Source organism: Austrofundulus limnaeus, unplaced genomic scaffold, assembly GCF_001266775.1.
Source record: "Austrofundulus limnaeus strain Quisiro unplaced genomic scaffold, Austrofundulus_limnaeus-1.0 Scaffold304, whole genome shotgun sequence".
Lineage (NCBI taxonomy): Eukaryota > Metazoa > Chordata > Actinopteri > Cyprinodontiformes > Rivulidae > Austrofundulus > Austrofundulus limnaeus.
Window position 1 is genome coordinate 334097 of NW_013952706.1, and position 15342 is coordinate 349438.

Below are 15342 nucleotides of genomic sequence, written 5' to 3' on the forward strand. Positions count from 1 at the left end.
ACAATAACAAGCTGGAATGAAAACAAACTAAAATAATATATATACAGTACATTTCTCATTCAACCACAATTAAATTCACTCTATCTAAGAGGCACAATTCATATGGATAGTATTCATTTTTTATAATAACAAGCTGGAGTGAAAACAAGCAAAAATGAAATAAAAGTAACGACTATCTACTTCTTCCCTTTTAAAAAAAATGTAATGAGTAGAAAGTACAGATAACTGGGTAAAAATGTAAGAAGTAGAAGTAAAAAGTAGGCTGAAAATAAATGACTCAAGTAAAGTACAGATATCTAAAAATTCTACTTAAGTACAGTAACGAAGTATTTGTACTTAGTTACTTTAAAACTCTGTCAAGAAAAACAAACATGCGGTACTGGAGAAATACCAAGAGCTGAAAGAGGAAATGAAGCTGTGAAGAGTTAAGGTCTCAGGGATGTCAGGTCATCAAAGCACTCAGGTTGTGACCATCAAATTAAAACTGTGGCTCCAAAAAATCCCAAGAACAACGTCTGAAATCTCTACCCAGAACAGCACACTTCTAGGAAGAGCCAAAATACTGTTCAGAACCCTCTGGTCGATGACCTGAGCTTGAAGTGAAGTGGAACTGCCCATGTAGAAAAAAAAATTTGTCCATGAAATAACCATAAAAAGAAAGGGATAAAGTCACAGGTGCTAAAAATACTTCTAAATCAAATACAGCATTTCAAAACGGCAAAGTTTTGTGAAAAAAGAAAAAAAAGTTAAGTTTCACATTTTTTCTGCATATACTGTATACAAGGTGATTCTCCACTGCAGAGATAAGCTGTTTTGGATTTTTGTAATCATAAAAGATACAACAACAAAAACAGGCTGTATATCTAATAAAAGAAAATGTAAGCACAATGCAGCTTTTACATGTTTCACACAGTATCATTTATAATGTTAACTTTTAAACCTTTTTAAAGTTAGTGCCTGAACTTACCTTGAAAAATGTCATGGTGGAGCCATCTTCTACCACTCCATACTCAATCTTTGTCTGCTTGGCCAGATCATCTGCAGAGTCGATGGGTGACTCCATCCTTTCCACAGTGAGAAAAGCAGCCAGGTTTGCCGTGTAGGAGGAGATGATGATGAGAGTGAAAAACCACCAGATTCCTCCCACAATTCTGGTGGAAAGGGCTTTTGGCATGAGCTCAGATCCTGAACGAGAGGAGCAGAGTGTGGAATGAGGCTTGGTACAGGATAACGTTGCAAAGGGTGCAGCACAAGGGCCAGGCCAGGGCAGTCCAATGCATCTGCTGCCTGGATCATTTAGGCAGGCACAAATGCAAGGAGTGGATTAGGTTGGCAGAGCAATGGTAACTGATCATGTATCTCTGTTTGCAAATAATGCAATGTCAATAATCAGTGCCTTTAAAAAGTCTCAAGACTCTGAATTTTTCCACACTTTGTTCCATTACAACCACAAACAAAGTATTTTTCGTGGGGCAGACTAACACATAGCAAGACATAATTGTGAAGTGGAGAATTCTACAAGGTTTTCAACATTTATTTAAATAAAAATCTGAAAAAGTGTGTTGTGTATGTGTATACAGCCCCTTTCTTCTGATATCTCAAACTAAATTTCACAGCAACAAAGCACTTTTTAACTTTTTTTTTTTACCTAATTACTAAATTGAGTCCATCTATACTCTGAAGGCCTCAGAGATTTGTGACAGACCTCAACAACATTATCTCTGACCTGTCTGGTGTGTCCTTTGACACAGTTTGATCAGTAGAGACCTTAGGAAGCATAAGGTTATAAAACAACATCCCATGTGTTGAACACCACAGTTAGCTATGTTTAATCTATCTTTTAGAAATTGAAAGAGTATGGCTCAAGTTCAAATCTATCAAGACATGGCCATCATCATTATAGGTCCCCCTAAACTGACATGCTGGGCAAGGAAAGCATTAGTCCAAGAAACAACCAAGAAGCCCTCTGGAGGCATTGAAAAAATCCACAGCTCAGGTGGACCAATCTGTCCACAGGGCAACTATTAGTTGTACACGCCACAAATCTGGTCGTTATCTAAGAGTGGCAAGAAGAAAGCCATAAAAACTCTAATTTTCAGTTTGCCACAAGCCATGTAGGGAAGCTGGTCTGCCCAGATTAGACCTAAACTGAACAGTTTAGACCAGGGCAATTCAACTTAATTGAATTGTTCAGGGGGCCACAGTTACTCAAAGCCAACAGCCCAGGGATCAGAAGGCTGGGGGGAGGGGGTTGTTCGTCCCCTAATAAGGGTAAGACTTAAAAGTTGTTGTTCAGTTGCTTTCCATCCAATACGACTGCGCTTTAGCTGTTACACAAATAAGAGTGGACATTTTTCAGTTTCTAGATGAACAAAGCTGCTGTAACACAAATCCATGCCACACTTTTCAGTTTTTTTACATGTAAAATATTTTGAAAATCATGTCTCATTTACCCTCTAGTTCACAATTGTACACTACTTTGACTCGATCTATCATGTAAATATCCCAACATTTTGGAATTTGTGGTCGTAATGTGACAAAATATTTACATGTTTATGGAGGCTGGATGCATTTTCAAGGCACTTTACACATTTTGTGGATTTTGTTCTATGGGGAATACCTGATGTAAGATATCTGCTCGTAATACAGTATTATGTTGGTATGTGTGTCTAGTGAAGTTCTTAACCAAACATATTTTAAGTCTTAATGAAAATACAATTTCATCAGCAAAAGATAAAGAACACATTTTTATAATAAAATAACAACAACACATTTTGATAATTTCACAATAGCTGTAAATGTCTAAACACATTATCTATGCCCAGCTCCCTGTGGGGCATAGGTCATCTATGAGTTTTTTCCAATGCATCCTGTTTTGGGCCCAATGTACTAGGTCACTCCATGTGAGCCCTAGTCCCTTCATCTCTCTCTGCATCTCTAAACACACTTATGTATAAAATTTAAGTCCATTCAAGACTTGATTAGTTATAAACAGTAGAAACCAAAACTGGGATTTTATAATATTAATTACTAATTGTGACCAAAATACATAGATGTCTTATATTGCCTATTATTTAGTGCTGCTGTTCTGTACAGCGGCATAGGTGAAACACATATAGTATGTAAGACATCTAGAAAGTTATCACTTGCAGGCCAAATGTAGTCCAAATTTTGCTTACCGGTAAATGTTTTTTCAGTGAAAAAAATAAAGGTCATTGCGGCCCACATAGCTGATAGCTGAGCATCAGGACGATGACAATAAAAAGCATCATGAAGCAACTAATGTTTTATTTTTTATGGCTTTATGAATACCCGGTTCCCTCAAATCAAGATTTTTACTTTGTCTCCTAAATGTCTTGGATAGTATCATATTGGGCTGTGACTGTTGTCGAAAAATTGTGAAAAAATATACATTTCCCATCGCAGTCTTATTGAATTTGGGGTGTTTACGATCAAGCAATCATCAAGCTGTGAGGCTGTGTTTTTTGCTCAGTTGGTATTTGGAAATCACAACTGTGTTCTTGGCCATGCACATTAATTTTTGTCCAACTCCACCCACATCGTATCCACCTTGGCTCACATTGTACCCAAGTTGGCAGTCTCTAACCAACATTTCTGAATTGATCTACAGACACAACTGCTCAATAAACCATCCTAATGCAGCTGCCCCCCATTTAACAGGAGTGGAAACCTATGTTTGTGTTTCCCTATTTTATTTTTGCAATTGAAGTGCATTATCACTCCTCGCACTAAGACAAAGGCATTATTTATTGATTCAAATTGTACTATCTTAGATACAAAATAAATAATTAATTTAAACAATTACACCACCTTCCTTAGACTTGTTTCAGGCCATTGGAGCTAAACACTGGTAGCTGTTTGCCATCTTGTTAGCTAAAAACTAAGTAGTTATTTTGGCTATGAATCAAACAATAAAGAAAACACTGACTGGCATCATGCTATTTAGGAGCGTAAGCTACTGTTTTTGAACAAACTAGGCAGAATGTATGGAGTATGTAAAGAAGTGTTTGTGTGTAGGTGGAATTGGAGGAAAGAGGTTTGTTTTCTTGCTGAGAGTAGGTGGACCTCGAGATTCTTATACCCAAGCTGCTTAAGCTGTTGAAAGAAGGGATTTTCCACATTCACTAAGAGGGAAAGCTGATAAAGACTGCAAGAGATAGAAGGTTAAGAAGTCTGTGTTTCCCTCCCTATGTGAGTGCCTGTATCGACACTTCCAATTCTTTTCAGTTTTCTCTCGCTTAGTCTCCAGAGTGAGCTGTCTGGTGGAAGGAGAGCATGCTCTGAGGAAAGACATGACAAACTGGAGGGGCTAGATACTACAGTGAGCAAATGAAAGGGGCAATAAAGGACAGTATGGCCCCTGTGGATATTATGATCTTACTAATTTTGTCCTAGAATTTAGGACCTGGACAGCACAGTGGCTCGGTTCGTAGAGCTGTTACATCTCAGTGAGAAGGTTGCTGGATCCAATCCTGGCCAGGGACTTTTCTTGATAGAATTTGCATGTTCTTTCTGTGCATGTGTGGGTTTTCTCTGGGCTCTCTAGTTTTCTACCACAGACCAAAACAATGACTGTTAGGCTAATTGGTACTGTAACTCTAAATTTTCCCGAGGTGTTAGTTAGAGAGTGAATGGTTGGTTGTCTCTATGTGTCCCTGTGATGGACTTGCGACCTGTCCAGGGTGCACTCAGCCCCTCACACTGTGACTGCTGGATATGGGCACCCATAACCCTGAAAGGAAGAAGCAGGCAATAGATAATGGATGGATGAATTCAGAACCTGTCTACAAAATGTCTATATTGTTCCCTTCTCATAAACATTACCATTGGCTATTTTAACCTTTACAACCCAAATACCTATTTCTTTCCCTTCAATCCACTGCAAAATCTTGTGTAGAACAGGAAAATATGTTAGAAGTTTAATAATAATAATAATAATAATAATAATAATAATAATAATAATAATAATAATAATAATAATAATGCATTTTATTTATAAAGCGCCTTTCAGGACACCCAAGGATGCTGTACAATAGAAAAAAGTAAAAATAAAAAAAAATGAATCTGTAGATACATATGGGTAGTGTGGGAGAAACAGAAATGTGGAGTACAGAACATTCATTTAATAAAATACAAAAATGCAGACAAATTTAACAATAAGTTTGTGGGGGAGAAACATCGTCGTGAGGACAACAAAAACAGACAAATATTGAAGATCGGAGTTAACGGTTGTAGGCTAATTTGAAAAGAAGTGTCTTCAGGCCAGTCTTAAACAGGGAAAGAGAGGTGGTATTTCGTAATCCATGGGGAAGTGAGTTCCAGAGCTGCGGAGCAGAGCGGCTGAAAGCTCTGCTCCCCATGGTGCTGAGGCAGGCAGGAGGTACTGAGAGTTGGAGGGAGGAGGCAGATCTTAGAGAGCAGGAGGGTGTGGAGATTTTCAGGAGGTCAGACAGGTAAGGAGGGGGAAAGATTGTGGATAGCTTTGAAGGTGTGTAGGAGAATTTTAAAGATGATGCGGGATTTAACTGGGAGCCAGTGGAGCTGTTGTAGGACTGGAGTGATGTGGGCAGAGGATGAGGTTTGAGTGATTACACAGGCTGCTGAGTTCTGAACCATTTGTAGTTTGTGAAGGGATTTATTGGGGAGGCCAAACAGTAGGGAGTTGCAGTAGTCAATCCTGGATGTTACTAGGCTGTGTACAAGGATGGCAGGGGAGCAGGCAGTGAGTGAAGGATGAAGACGGTTAATGTTGCAGAGATGAAAATAGGCAGATCGAGTGATGTTAATGTGGGATGTGAAAGAGAGTGTGGTGTCAAGGATGACACCTAGGTTCTTGACCTGAGGTGAGGGGGAAAGAACGGAATTGTTAAAAGTGAAGTGAAGATGATGGGATTTGGAAGTGGAGCTTTTTGTCCTAACAAGGAGGAATTCAGTTTTGTTATGGTTTAGTTGGAGGAAACTGTTGGAGAACTAATTATCGAGCTCACCGAGGCAGCCGGTAAGAGTTCAGGATGATAAGATGGAGTTTGGTTTTGTTGAAATGTAAAGTTGAGTGTCGTCGGCATAAGAGTGGAAATGGATACCAAATCTACGGAAGAAATTTACGGAAGTTTAATCATCTGAGCCACTTCCAGTTTGCTGAAGGGCCCAGTCTGTGGGATAAATGCCTCCTGTGCGAGAAGCTTCAAGTAAAGATAACACAACTTATTAAGGGTTATACCGTAAAAAGAGCACAGCAGAGCTGTTGCTTCACAGCAAGAAGGTACTTTACATGTTCTTCCCCTGCAAGCATGGCTTTTCTCCATATACATCCTCCCACAGACCAAAACATGCTTCTTAGCTTAAATGGTGACTATGAATTATCACTGTGATGCTGCAAATATGTGCCAGCTCTGTGTAGGTTAACAAAATGGATAGATCAGCAAAAATGAATGGGAAAATAATTGTTGTCATTTTTCAGTATTTTCACATTTTAGTGCTAAAAGAAACATTTTTGGTCAAAAGAGAAAGAGAGAGACCAAAAAGCTCTATGTGGTCCCACAGCTGCAAGCTGCAGACCACTGGGCTACACAATTCATTTCCTTCCGATGACATATGAATACTTTTCCTGATGTGAACATAGTTCTACTCATTCACTTTTTATTACTTCACTTTATGTTACAGATTTAGGATTCTTCAATGGAAACCTTTGATTTACTCCAGATTTTAACAATAATTTAAAACAGATTTAAGAGCTGTTGTCATGGCTTTTGGTCAGTTTACCTTTACCAAATTGTATCTTCACTTGTATTCTGTGATGGCCATTTTGTGTAAAACCTTTTAAAATGTGATTTGAGTTTTGTACCACTGGAGAACAAAATGATTAACTATTTCACAACTCATAGTTTTACACACATGCATTAATGAATGAATGAATGCATGAATGAATGAATGAATGAATGAATGAATGAATGAATGAATGAATGAATATAGCTTTAGTGAGTAGGGCTATAAAGCAGCAGAACATTTCCAGTTATATTTGGAAACCTTCCAGAAATCTTCCATGGGAATTTAGGCTGGGGCATTTTTATTTTGAAATATTCCAAATTAAAAACCACCTCTCAATTACTGAAAAACACAGTACTAACAGCTACAAACCACCACATAATCAGCACTACTTTTCTCACATTATTACTTCAACATTTAAAAAGGTGTAGCAAGAACGTGAGGGGAGAAACAGGCAAACAGCTGTTTTGTGTGTGTGTGTGTGGGGGGGGGGGGGGCACAATTGCGCCAACACAGTCATAAAAAACTATCATTTATCTGATCTGCACTTTGATGTTATTCCAGTAAATTATTTACTTGCACAACACTGCTTAGCCTTCTTGTTTTATTTTTTAGGTGAACATATTCAGTTATGATTTCAGGAGCTGAATGCATGATGTAAAATAGATGCATGTTAAAATATATTCTGTCCTATAAATTAAATCTATTAAAAAACATCTGCTTCACAGCCCTGAATATTCAGCCCTAAGCATGCCAATAATATTTGTAATATACAGTATAATAAAACTATTCAGATCTGCTCATCTATTTTAAGAATTGTACTCCATTAGGTCAAATCATCAACATTGATTTGGCTGCCAAGTCGGGTATGAACTGTTCTAAGGTATGAAACAAGCATACTTGAACACAAAGACCTGTCGCAGATTTCAGTATCCAAAAAATCTGGGTACAAGATGAACAAACCTGTAAAATTATAATATAGCAAATATACCTAAGTCCATTTATCATTTTGTCCAAGACTCGTTCCATTAATTATGTATACAACAAATAAACAAGTTGTGAACGTGGCGAGTCTCTTTGAAAATGCCCTCCACAAATTTTTTTGATCACCATGATTATATTTATATTTTATATAGTCACTATAGCAGCCAAGAAAAAAATACTGAACTTAGTGTCAGACAGATGTTTATTAGCATGATTGTGGCATAGTGAACAAATCTGTGTAAAATATGAACTTTTCCTAACTCAGCCCAAGTAGGGATTTTGTCTAAATAAAAGCAGGAAATGTGTAAACTCTGTTTCTGTCTCTTATTTCTTGAATGGCTCGCTTGTTTACCTGGTTCTATGTCTTTATCTGATTCCCTCAGTCGTTCTTGTTTTTCCTTTCTCACCTCATTCACTAATCAGACAAGTTACATTCACTTCTTCCTCACCTTTTCCAGTACTTGTATAGTAGTTCTCATTCCTTTTTCGATCTGTCATCCTATTTGTTATCTGCCAGTCTTCCTGTGGTCTTTTTTGCCTGGATCTTGCATACTTCTCATGTTGGTCATTTTTTTGTATTTTGTTTTACTGCTCTATTAGCCTTTTATTTTGAGATTAAATAGTTTTTTCTTCTTATGTTTTTAGGGGAATAACTTTCAGTCGGTCTCAAGGAGATTTTGGCAAACTGGAGAAGAGAAGGGAAGCAGGCAGCAGGACAGGCTTGGTTTGGGTTAAGGAATTGCTGACCTGGACTGGAGATATTGTTGAGTGGTGAAAGGAGCACTTTGATGGTCTCTTAATTCTGTCCACCATCTCTACCTTTGAGGAGGCAGTCTGAGGACTCATGGTAAGAGGATTTCATTACCATTGCAGAGGTCACCCAGGAAAGTCTAAAAGCTCTCTGATGGCAGGGTGCCAGGGGTGGACTAGGTTTGCCATGTCATGCTGAAGGCCCTGGATGTTGTGGAGCTGTCATGGCAGACGTCTTTTCCATGTCACATGGATGACTGGGACAATGCCTGTGTAGTGGCAGAGACTGAAGAGTGTGTTGTAGCCATCACACTTCTCAGCCTCTATGGAAAAGTTTACTTCAGGGTAAAAAAGAAATAATAAATTTGTTCTCTGAATAGGTTCTTCTTTAATGAACGTTTCATCTCTCCTCCAAGAGACCTTTTCAGTCTGAGGAGTTTCAGGTGAACTCAGCCTTATGAGTACTGTCTCCACATGGTGGACAAACAGGTTGGTCATATTCAAGAAGAAGAAAAAACGTCCACCATTAAACAAAGGTGGAGGCCTTCGTGTCCAGTTGTCCTCCTCCTACAAAGCTGTTATTGTAAGTATGACTCAGCCCCCTGTGAGCAAAAGGTGTGAATCAGACCCCCAACGATAGTCAGGTGATGGAGCACATGACCTTTTATGAACAACTGAGCCAATCAAGGCACTAACAACCTATTGCTTGGCTGATGGTCCTATGTGACTAACCTGTTTGTCCCCCATGTGGAGGCAGTGCTTATAAGGCTGAGTTCACCTGAAACTCCTCAGACTCACGAAGTCTCTTGGAGGAGAGACAGAAGGTTTCAAGAATAACCCATCCAGAGGACTTGTTTTTTCGATTTTTCTACCTGGATTACTGAGATTTATCAGGACAATTACTTCAGGGTGTTGGAAGAGAGGCTCTGACCAATTGTCAAACCTCTGATGCAAAAAGGTATCTAGTGTGGGTAGGAGATCAAATATCTAGGTGTCTTGTTCACAAGTGATGGTAAAATAAATCAAGATAAATCAACAAGTCCTCAGTAATAAGGGCATTACTTCAGTTAATCATGGTGAAGCAAAGTTGAGTGAAGCAAATGTCTCGATTCACTGGGTCATAAACTACATTCTATCCTTCACATATGGTTGTGAGGTATAAATTATGACTAAAAGAATAAGTTAAAACATACAAGTAGACAAAAGGATCTTTCTTTGTAGGGTAGCTACTCTCAGCCTTAGAAATAGGATGAGAAGCTTTGTTATTTAGAGGGAGGTTGGTGTTGAGCTGATGTGCCTCTGCATCAAAAGGAATCAATTGAGGTGGTGCATCTAATTTGGATGTGTCTGTAACACAAAATTGCATTTATTCATATGACTGCATTGGTCCTGCATACAATAAATAAATAAATAAAAAATAAAATACTACATGCTCCCATAAAAGTGAACGTAAAAAATACAGAATTTTTATTATTTTTTTAAACTCATGAGAATTTACTTTATTACTTTATTTAACATGACCACCAGCTACTTGTTGTTTCTTCATCTAAATGTTTCAGCAAAACATTATGAGTAACAATTGCTAAAAGAAATGCATAATAAGAATTAAGCCAGTATCACACTGTGCTGCACATTGATACATATAATGGATTGGACATCACGTGGTTTGAAACATGCAGCGCCGCCATTGCTATGTGTTGATTATGCACCAACACGGACCATATGTATATGTGTGCAGACCCCAAGAGAAGGAAGATTAACACATGAGGAACTGAATGTTTTGCTACAAACTGCAGCACATATCCAAATTCACAGACATAAACACACAAAATAACATGTAACATGTAAATTTTTTTTGTACTTGCTGGAGTAAAGCCAAGGCTACCTATTCAGCAGTACATAATGCTAGCTGCAGAATTATGCACCAAATAATATAACAAATGCAACAAAATTATTGCGTCCAGAATATTACGCTTAATTATCTTTATTCTGCATCCCCTTAATAAAGTAGCCCAATCCAGCTTAACACATACCCATTTAATTTTATAGAACAATTCTATTGCCACTTATACTGTATTTAAACATGCAATACAATATTTAAAATTATTTATACCAGAGTTTCCCACCAAAAAAGTGTATATAGGTAAAATGTATCTGAAAAATGATTTAGACCAGGCTGACAGACAAATTTATATTATTTTCAGACAGTAAAAATGTTCATAGACAGTTAAGTGTCACTATTGTGTGTAACTGAACACTGCACATACACATGATGTCAAAAAAACTTGCTCTGATGGTTTGTATAGGCACAAAATGATGGAGCAAAGCTGTAATCTACAGTATGAACACAGTGTTCTGACGTCCACAACCAACACACAGTAATGGCAGCGCTCGTTACACAGAAGTACACAATAGCACCAACAGGCGATGTCTAAGCCAGTAAAATTTATCAGCGGCGCTGCAATTGCTGGAGCCAATATTTTAACAATATACTGCATAGCGGTAGCATGTATGACTCTTGCATGTACGCAAAGTACCAATGCACCAGAACTCTCTAAGACAGATTTATTGTTTTGGGTAGAGGTCCAAGAGAATGGGGTGGTTCATTGATGGACCCAATGAATAGCCTTTAATCAGAGCTAAACAACAATAGAATAGAATAGAATAGAATAGAATAGAATAGAATAGAATAGAATAGAATAGAATGAAATTAAATTCATTGGTGGGCCCGATTGATAGCCCTTTGTTAAAGCTAAACAACAAAAAAGAAAACAAACTGAAACTCCTATGGTGAATAGGTTTTGAGTTACAGGCATTTTTTGCATGTCCAGCCACTACATTTTTAGGTGGAGCCCCCTCCTCAAATATGGGGTCTATCGTAAAACCGTTGGCTGGCACAGTGTAGGTCGGACACATCAAGATTCCTGCCAAATTTCATGTTGATTAGTGCAGCCGAGTCATAACAAACAGTACAAAAACGTGTCATCTCTAAAGTGTCTTAAAAACACTCTCAGGGGTTCTTAGTTTCCCTCGTTTGAATGCCAAAGGCTTGCAGTTTTAACTTGTACCAAAAAATGGCCACAGAGTTGTCATGGGTGTGTCAAACTTGTCTAAAGAACATTGTAGTTGTATTTTGACACCTGCATGAGAGCTCTCCTTTGACAGAAAACGTTTAGAACTGAAAATCACATTATTTATGAATTTAAATTATACATACAGAATATGTTTATGAAGACAACTGGTCCAAATCTTACAGTTTTCACATTAAATCAAAAATGGAGGTTGCAAAAAGTCAGGATAAAGTTGGCAGAGCTAGGTACAATTTTGATGGCACAAAACAATGTGCATGATGTAGAACACAGCTGAATATACTGTGCATGTGCACATGCAAATAAATTTCAAAAACTGGTTGTGCAAAATTAAGCCACAGAGCTCTCTGGTTCCTAAAAACATGGAAATCTGAGACTTCAACAACAACAAAAAAGGAAACTTTTTTTTTTAAATTTCTCATTATTTTGAGTAAGTCACAGCCAGTCACAGTCTAAGTTAATGCCACTTTACGGATTTAATAAAACATACAAACACACATTGGGAATTAGTGATAAGAACTGATTTTGTTTGTGCAGACTGAGACCCAGCAACAGATACAGGTTCAGAAGTGGAACATTACAATTATCAAACCTCTTACCCTGTTTGACCACAGAAACCTCAAGAGAAAACACTCTGACAGGCAAGTCGAACCCAAACAGTCTGGTTGGGGCTGACTGTCATGTACCCAAGGTAACGTCATGACTAAACAGCACGTCCCACAGTTTTCTGGGGGGCATGGCACGCTGCCACACAGGGGAGCCTCTCCACAGTGTAGATCAGTACTGTGCCATGCAAACACAGTGCTCATCCATCCTACACATTCAGAACTCTCAGTCAAATTTTCTCAACTGGTTGTCACATATGTGTGTGTTTACTAGGCATTTCATTTTACTTCTCTGACATTAGCATTTAACTAACAATTAAATTTGCATTTGACATTGTTTCATGTATTGCACCTGGTTTGGAAAAAAATAAACAGACTTTTCAGAGCAACTAAAGTGCATGAGAGTTGCATCTTTCTTTCAGATTGTTTTATCATTTTTCTTTTCATTTAAAGAAAAAAGTTGTGGGGTTAAGGTTTTGCGCAATCAGCAGTCACAATATTTATGTTTGCATATTTTATATGATTGTTCTGTCTTACAGTTTCCAAAGTTTTAGTAGGCATGCAGCTTAAACAAATTAAAGTAAATAATCAGACAACAAATAATAGCTTTACGAAATTAAAAAAATTAAAAGGCTTTCTCTCTCCCCTCAAACAAAAACAGCTAAAGTTTTACTTTCATTTGTTAAAATCTGTAAACATATTTCACACATCCCTCCATTCCCCACCTAAAAAAGTCTTACAGAAAATTTAAAACAAAAAAGTTGCAAAAGTTACCTTGTTGCTATGATAAATAAAACCTTCACAGCTCTTTCAAAACAGTAAGAATTGTTTTTATATTGGATTTTTATTTACTATGTAGTGCAATGTGTTTCAAAGTGAATTTTTTTTTACTTTTTTTGTAATCTTACAATAAGGACTTTGATATTGTTTTATAAGGAATTATCTCTGAGTTAAATAAAAACCGTCAATGACACATTTGAGTGCATTCCTTTTCAGTCCACAATCTGAGTTTTAAAATCTGTAATTCCTGTAAAAAAAAAACTTTTTTTTGTTCAATATTATAAAGACCACAACATATATCACATTCTATTCCATTTTAATGGCAAAAACAACAATCTCAAAACAAACATACAGCAAATGGTTAATAGTTTGAGAACTTATTCTGTTCTTCTCATTTATACGTATGAACTGAACCCTTAAAGCATCTTTGCCTGAAACAGCTGTTTCAATAAGCTCACCTTCACTGGATTTTTGCAAGACACACACAGTGCCAGGCATTCCAGGTTTTAATTCATGATTGAACATATGTAGTTTTGTCTCTTGCTTTAGGATAAATTCTAGTTAAAAGAATGCAACGTATTTACCATCTAGTCAGTATAAAAGGCAAAAGCTACTAAAATGATTTAACAATTTCTGTTTTTTTAATTTATTTATTTAGTTTTTGTTGGATGACAACTAGTTGAGAAGATATTGCACTGGTTTGAGAGTGAAGCAAAAGCCAACAGGCTGCATTGACTTTCTCATTCAATCCAGTACATTTGATGATCGGATAATATTGGGTTCACTTACCTGCTATAAATAGATTTGGAAAAGGAGAAGTGAGGGTCATCTTTGAGCACTTTCACAAAGCAGTTCGGCAAAATGACCCTAAAGATCTGTCCATCTTTAAAGTGCTGCTAACTATTCATAAATCACTAAACAAATATGACATGTCCTACACAGAACTGAGAAATGAGTAAGAAGTAGAGTAAAGGAGTAAAACGAAAAGTAATATTACAATAAAGAAGTTAAGTAATGTTTATGGAAGCTGTGTTGACATGGAGCATTACGCACTAAAAGTGTGATGGACATCTATCTTATATCATGTTCAAAACATGACAAATTAACTCAGTTTAGTGATCATTTTACTGGTTAACCAAACTTTTCTGCTAAATGCAAAGTTGCTCTCCATTATCATCAAATGTTTCTGTAATGAATCTGTTTACTGTTGTTTTAAATCCAATGGATGGGACAGTCAGTCATCACTACATGAGCCATAAAGTCGGGTTACCATTTCATTTGTTGACTGTTAAAGCTCTGTTACTGCCTTGCTTGGTGTCACAAAGGTACATTAGGGGGAAGCGGACGCCTTGGTCACAGCTTGAAGTGTTTTGTGAAAGTACTTCATGTTACACGGAGAAGTGACACATGCAGACGCATCATAATAAATCCCAACATCATTCCACCTCGGCACAATTCCACTTGCTGAACTCATCTAGCTACATGCACAGAGGCCCCCATGCATGGCCATGGGCCCAGTCAAAGAGAATCATTGACCCCCAGCAAAAAAGTGGGACCAGTGCTAGAAAAAGAGGGGCAGGCAGAGGCGTCTACCTTGCTGCATGAGAGCTCCAACTCCGAACCAGAAACTATTAAGCAGGGTGAAATTGTTTTCCACTACATCCGAGTCAGGGTTGCAAGGGTGGGGGTTATACCACTCGTATGGACTAAACCTGTGATGATTAACAGAGAACACACACAAACACATGTTCAGTGTGGCTACTCAAGGACACAAGCGTAGACAAGAGAGAAACAGCAGTCAATCCATCTGAGAACACAAAATAAAGAGAAAACATGAGTTAGATATATACATAAACATCATAAAATAATCTACAGTATATACAGTACTTACTTTCCATTTAAAAAACATCATATCATTCACATTTTAGTTTTTACTCATAGAGGAAATGTTAAACACTTTAAGAAAATGAATTTACGTTTTTAAACGATGGGATGTGACAAAAATATTCTAATCCATAAATCCAAAAAATGACAACACATGACAAAATACACTGTGTCGTTGCTTATTTTACAGATGCTAAGCCAAAATGTAAAAGCAACTGTAAATCTGTGTATTTAGTAAACTCTTTCTGCTTCTTCATTTAAAAACAGCTTTAATTAGAAACATGAATATGAAGAAAACAGCTGGAAGTTTGGAATAATGCCCATCAGTCATCCGTTATTTTAACTCTTCTTTTCAGGGTCACTGGTGCCCATATCCAGCAGTCACAGTGCGAGGGGTGGGGTACACCCTGGACAGGCCACAAGTCCATATCAATTCAATTAGTTAAATTATGTGTGTATATACC

General features: G+C 37.4%; 1 protein-coding gene across 1 annotated transcript in view; it reads right to left on the reverse strand.

Moving 5' to 3' along the window:
* The window catches only part of LOC106526996 (glutamate receptor ionotropic, kainate 2), a 138368-nt gene that overhangs the window by 72464 nt on the left and 50562 nt on the right, over positions 1 to 15342 (reverse strand). The window contains exons 4-5 of the mRNA XM_014021747.1: positions 14588 to 14706; positions 968 to 1185 (exon numbers count right to left, since the gene is read on the reverse strand). Of these exons, the coding sequence (XP_013877201.1) occupies positions 968 to 1185; positions 14588 to 14706 (337 nt within the window). The remainder of the gene's footprint in view (positions 1 to 967; positions 1186 to 14587; positions 14707 to 15342) is intronic.